At 46.4% G+C, this 6,664-nt stretch overlaps 1 protein-coding gene across 1 annotated transcript; it reads left to right on the top strand.

The window, feature by feature from the left end:
* The first annotated feature begins 960 nt into the window (after positions 1 to 960).
* On the top strand, positions 961 to 2,082 carry LOC129326230 (actin, cytoplasmic 1-like). Its single transcript, XM_054974392.1, has 2 exons — positions 961 to 1,629; positions 2,056 to 2,082. The coding sequence occupies exons 1-2, from the start codon at positions 964 to 966 to the stop codon at positions 2,080 to 2,082; spliced, it is 693 nt and encodes a 230-aa protein (XP_054830367.1). The 5' UTR covers positions 961 to 963.
* Positions 2,083 to 6,664: the final 4,582 nt, after the last annotated feature.

The following is a 6,664-nucleotide window of genomic DNA, read 5'->3' as shown; positions in this document are numbered from 1 at the left end:
TCTAGCCTCAAGCTCCATTGTTACATTGCTATTTAAACCAAGACCACTCTCCCGGGTAGTGGGACACAAGTTAAACCTTTGTAAAGTATGAGTGCCACCTGTACCAAGTCTTAGGCCAGATGTATACAGGGTATGTTATACTTCTATGTACAAAGGGAACAATTAACTCGAGTACAGGGTCTTATCAGCAACATGTAGGCATCCTCACAGGATTATCGGAGACAGACTTCCCAATGACAATGTTTGAAGAGAAGGCTTATTCCAGTTTCATGAGGCTAGCATGAGGTGTATACATTTGCCCAGGTAAATTTATACTGGTGGAAAAAAAAAACTCATGCAGCAAATGCTGTGCATTTGCCAATAGTCCATTTAGAAACATTTATGGTGGACAATAGATGGGCCAGATTCATCGTATTTCTGCTTGCTGATCCACAGCTGCTGGAAGGTAGACAGAGATGCAAGGATAGAGCCACCAATCCAGACAGAGTATTTGCGCTCAGGAGGAGCAATGATCTTTATTTTCATTGTACTAGAAGCCAAAGCTGTGATCTCCTTTTGCATTCTGTCTGCAATTCCAGGATACATGGTGGTACCACCAGACAATACTGTGTTGGCATACAGGTCCTTCCTGATATCTACATCGCACTTCATGATAGAGTTAAAAGTGGTCTCATGAATGCCACAGGATTCCATTCCTAGGAAAGATAGCTGGAACAGGGCCTCTGTTCTATATGGAGGGTGCCCTCAAGTCATAGATGACTTATGGCAACCCCTGGCAGGGTTTTCACAGCAAGAGACTATCAGAGGTGGTTTGCCATTGCCTTGGTCTTCCTTGGAAGTCTCCCATCCAATTACTAACCAAGGCTAACCTTGCTTAGCTTCTGAGCTCTGATGTGATCAGGCTCACCTGGGTTATCCAAGTGCTCTCAGTTCTAAACTCTCCTTGTTTCCCATCCAAATTGGATGGAAATTGTTGGGTGGCCCTGCCACCAGGGTGTTATGGTTGGCATGGGCCAGAAAGATAGCTATGTGGGGGATGAGGCTCAAAGCAAGAGAGGTATCTTGACTCTGAAGTACCCGATTGAGCATGGCATTGTTACCAAGTGGGATGACATGGAAAAAATCTGGTATCACACCTTCTACAATGAGCTTTGTGTCGCTCCTGAAGAACACCCTGTGCTGCTCACAGAAGCCACCCTGAATCCCAAGGCCAACAGAGAGAAGATGACACAGATTATGTTTGAGACATTCAACACTCCAGCCATGTATGTGGCTATCCAAGCTGTGTTGTCCTTGTATGCCTCTGGCCGTACCACTGGTATTGTAATGGACTCCGGACATGGTGTCACACACACTGTGCCCATCTATGAGGGTTATGCCCTTCCTCATGCCATTCTTCTACTGGATTTGGCTGGCCGAGATCTCACAGACTACCTCATGAAGATTCTGACAGAAAGAGGCTACAGCTTCACCACCACAGCTGAAAGGGAAATTGTACGAGACATAAAGGAGAAATTGTGCTATGTTGCCTTGGACTTCGAGCAGGAAATGGGTACAGCTGCTTCTTCTTCCTCCGTGGAGAAGAGCTATGAGTTGCCTGATGGTCAGGTGATCACCATGGAGAAAATGGCTGCTTTAGAGGGTGGACTCTATGGCATTATACCATGCTGAAGTCCCTCCCCGCCCCAAACCCTGCCCTTCCCAATCTCCTCCCTCAAATCTCCAGGAATGTCCAAAACCCAGAGTTGGCAACCTTAGGACCAAGGGCCTGAAGCAATTTAAAGATAGCTTCATATGTCTTCCAGGGGCATCTAGCTGGCCAGTGTGTGAAATAGGACACTAAGGGCCAAGCTAGAAGTGATGAATGACACTTGAACTGCAAGTGAACAGACTCATGTGTATTCCTCCCTGTTCACTTGCCCTCCACTTGCACTCCACTCGATCACAATTGAGGGGAACACAGCTCAAGGAGCATCATCTCCAGCAAATCCTGCTTTGCACATACCAGAGCCATTGTCAATGACAAGCGCTGCAATTTCTTCTTTCATTTTGCAGATCTGTGAGAAGGTGAGAGCTTTTTGAGTGCTGGGAAGAAAGAGCGATCCAACCCTGCTGGATCCATTGCCGCCAGCTGAGTGAGCAAATATGTGACATTCTGACCATTTATAAAACTGCCACACTAGATCTTTTAGGAGCACAAGTTGCGATCAATTGATTTTCACTGTACAAGGCACCTAATTAATGAAAAGAATGGGTTGGATCCAGCCTGCTTTTCTCTGACCATGTAAAAAGGATGTTCATGGAGATCATTGGACATTCATGTTGGGATGGGATCTGTAGTAAGGAGGGGATATGGAAGAGAATGAATGGGACCATGTTTTCTTGAAGATGATTTGCATGCACGAAATTGACTCCCTCTATCAAGGACAGGGAAGAATGTGTTTGGAAACGACCAGAGGAAATTCATTGGGAGGTCTTCAAACTAACTTTGCAGGGAAATGGAAACAACCTGCATAGGAATTTCAGGGGGGAAAGGGGAGCAAATAGCAGAGGCCTAGCTGGGAAGCCCAGGACAAAGAGGGGGAATGTTGCAAAGCTTCCAGTGCCTATATACAAATGCCCAAAGCTTGTGCAATGAGGAACTTGATCTATCTATCCAGGCGGAAAGATATGACTTAGTAGGCATTACAGAAACTTGGTGGGATGATTCCCATGACTGGAATACAGTAGTGGATGGGTATAAGTTATTCAAGAACAGGAAGTGTCATAGAGGACATGGAGTGATGCTGTGTGTGAGGAAAAGGGCTTGATTGTCAGGAAATACTGAAGGAGGAGAGGGACAACCCAGTGGAAAGTGTCTGGGTGAAGATACAGGAGGGAAGGATGAGCAGTGTTGTGGCTGCAGTCTGTTACAGACCACTTGATCAAGGAGATAAGGTAGATTCTGCCCTCCGAGAGCAGCTTGAAAGAGTATCCAAGAAACATGACTTTTTAGTTATGGGAGACTTCAACTTCCCTGATGTGTTCTGGGAGACCAACTCTGTTACGTGTCCAGGGTCATACAACTTCCTGACCTGCCCAGCTGACAACTTCCTTTTGCAAATGGTGGATGAAGCTCTGAGGTGCTCAGCCATACTGGACTTGATATGAACCAACAAGAAAGAGTTGGTTGATGGGGTAAAGGTGGTGGGAACCTTAGGGAGAAGTGATCATGTCCTCCTAGAATTCCTTTTGCTGTGTGGTACCAAGGGAATTTATAGCCAAATGTACAGATTAGATTTAGTAGGGCAACCTTTAATAAACTTAGAGATATGATGAGAGTTATTTCATGGACAGGAATGCTGGAAGGGAAGGAGAGAGTTAAGAGTAGGGTCTCCTAAAAGAAGAGCTCTTGCAGGCTCAAGCTCTCACCCTCCAGCCCTCCAGCAAGACAGAAATATGATATAGGATCTAAGAAGCCAATCTGTATGAACAGAGAGCTCTGTGATGCGCTAAGGAGGAAAAAGGAGATGTTCAATAAATGGAGGTAAGGAAATGCATCCAAAGAGTATCTAGAGAAAGCTAGGCACTGTAGGGCAGCTGTCAGAGAAGCCAAAGATCAGAATGAACTAAGACTGGCCAGGGGGGCTTGCCACAACAAAAAAACTTTCTTCCAATATGTAAGGAACAAATGGAAGGTAAAGGAGGCGATACCCCCATTGCTGGGTGAAAATGGAGAAACTCTGACAGAAGACAGAGAGAAGGCTGAAAGGCCTTTTCTTGCCTCAGTTTTCTCCATGAAAGGAGAAATAGGCCCACTGAGAGATGGTAGTAGGCAAGGCATGGCTTCAGGGCTGCTGGTTGACATGAGCAGAGAAGTTGCGGAAAAGCATCTTGTGGCACTGGATATATAGAAATCCCCTGGGCCAGATAGGCTGTACCCAAGAGTGCTTAAAGAACTTTCAAAAGAGCTTGCATACCCTTTGTCCATCCAGGCCTCTTGGAGTACAGAGGATGTGCCAGAAGACTGAAGGAGGGCAAATGTCATCCTAATATTTAAGAAAGGGAAAAAAGACAATCCTGAGAACTACAAGCCAGTCAGCTCAACCTCTGTCCCAGGAAAGATACTGGAGCACATATTAAAAGCATCCGTCTGCAAGCATTTGATGGACACCATGGCAATATGGGGAAGTCAGCATGGATTTGTCCTTAACAGGTCCTGTCAGACTAACCTCATCTCCTTCTATGACCAAGTGACAGGCTTACTGGATCATGGAAATGCTGTTGATGTAGTTTATCAGAATTTCAGTAAAGCTTTTGACAAGGTTCCTCATGATGTTCTGATGAATAAACTGGTGGACTGTGAACCAGACTCTAGGATGGTTAGATGGATAGGGAACTGGCTGGATAATTGCACCAAAAGAGTAGTCAATGGCATCACATCTGATTGGAGGGAGATGGCCAGTGGAGTGCCACAGGGCTTAGTTCTGGGCCCAGTGCTTTTCAATTTTTTTTATAAATGATCTGAATGAGGATGTGAAGGGATTACTCATTAAATCTGTAGATGACACCAAACTGGGAGGAGTAGCAAACATACTTGAAGATAGGGATAGAATTCAACAAGATCTGAACACACTGGAAAAGTGGGCAAATTTGAACAAGATGTGATTTAACATGGACAAGTGCCAGGTTTTCAACCTGGGTAACAAAAATGCAAAGCATGTATGATAGATGAGGGATACACTTCTGGGTAGGTGAAATTGACAGAGCCTTCAGGGAGGCGAATATGAAATTAACAAACTCTCTGAGGAGTGATCTCCACTGGCTCTGTCTTTTTAAACTACGTTTCCCAGCACACATGGCATCTCCTTACATTTGAGCATCCCTGTGTAAGATGACTTGTGTAGAGAGACTCTTAGAGGAGGAAAGGGAGCTGTTCCTTTTGGCAACAGAAGATAGAACTTGAAACAATAGATTTAAACTACAGGAGGGAAGGTACCGAATGAATATTAGGAAAAACTTCACATTAAGAGTAATTCCGCAATGGAATCAGCTGCCTAGAGATGTGGTCGATTCCCCCTAATTGGCAGTCTTCAAGTAGCGGCTGGACGAACACTTGTTGGGGATGCTTTAGGCTATTTCTGCATTGGGCAGGAGGTTGGGCTAGATTGCCTGTAAGGCCCCTTCCAACTCTATGAAGCTTTGATTCTATGAAAAAGCCGGCCAAATTGACCCCAATGTATTTCAACCAAAGCCCAATAGACTTCAACATTTTTTGAGGTTATTCCCCCCAAAAAAGATAAGGCCAGAAGATATGGCTTTAATATTTTGAGAACTGTAATGAGGATTTTGGCCGTCTTTGGGAGTAATATTCGATAATTTCAGCCCTCTTTCCAGGGAAGAGGTGGGCAGGATTTTGTGGGCGGTGAAGCCTACCACATGCCCCCTGGACCCGTGTCCGTCATGGCTGGTGAAAGCCAGTGTCGACGGGTTACAGGATTCTTTGGAGGCTATTGTTAACTTGTCCCTGGGCTCTGGGGTTTTTCCCAGGGCACTAAAGGAGGCTGTGGTGAGGCCCCTTTTAAAGAAACCATCATTGGATCCTGCCGACCTGCTCGGTTACCGCCCAGTCTTGAACATCCCATTTCTGGGTAAGGTGATCGAGCAGGTGGCAGAGAAACAACTACAGAGTTTCCTGAAGGAGACTTTGGACCTAGACCCCTTCCAGTCCGGGTTTCACCCAGGGCATGGGGTGGAGACATTGCTGGTCGCCCTCACAGATGATCTTCGCAGGCATCTGGATCGGGGCGGATTGGTGCTGCTGATATTACTAGACCTTTAGCAGAGTTCAATACGGTCGACTACGATCTTTTGACCCACCTCCTCACCGACATGGGAATCCAAGGGATGGCACTACAGTGGTTAATCTCTTTTCTTCACAGTCGGGGACAGAAGGTGGCGCTGTGGGAGAAGTTATCATCCCGAAGGCCACTAATATGGGAAGTGCTACTGGGGGCGATACTCTCCCCATTACTGTTTAACATCTACATGTGCCCCCTCGCCTAGTTGGTGCGAAGTTTCGGGCTAGGGTGTCACCAAGATGTGGATGACACCTAGCTGTCCATCTGTTGATGGACAGCTGGCCTGGATCGGCCCCAGATGTCCTGGAGCATGCTTGCCTGGATGGTTGAGGCAAAGTTGGCTGAAACTAAACTCTGCGAAGACGGAGATCCTGTATTTGAGTTGTGGAAACATGGATTCATGTCCTCAGCTTCCTGTACTTGATGGGGCAGCACTTACACTGGCCCTGAGAGTTAGGAGCCTGGGGGTGATTCTGGATGCCTCCTTGACTATGGAGGCCCAGGTCACTGCAGTTGCCAGGTCTTTTTTCTGTCTTCAACAGACCAGGCAGCTTGCCCCTTATCTTTTGTCCCATGACTTGGCTACAGTGATCCAGGCAATGGTCACCTCTAGGCTTGTCTACTGTAATGCTTCCCCTGAACCTGGTCCGGCAGCTACAGCTGGTACAGAATGCAGCAGCGCAGGTCATCACTGGAACATCAAAGTGTGAGTACATAATGCCGGTATTGCGTCAGCTGCACTGGTTACCAGTAGAGTACCCAATCAGGTTCAAGGTTCTGGTATTAACCTATAAAGCCCTATGCGGACAGGGACCGGCATATCT

The sequence above is a fragment of the Eublepharis macularius genome, chromosome 3 (assembly GCF_028583425.1).
Source record: "Eublepharis macularius isolate TG4126 chromosome 3, MPM_Emac_v1.0, whole genome shotgun sequence".
NCBI classification, from domain to species: Eukaryota; Metazoa; Chordata; class Lepidosauria; order Squamata; family Eublepharidae; genus Eublepharis; species Eublepharis macularius.
Note: the sequence above shows the minus strand (reverse complement) of the source record. Positions and strands in the feature narration are given on the sequence as shown.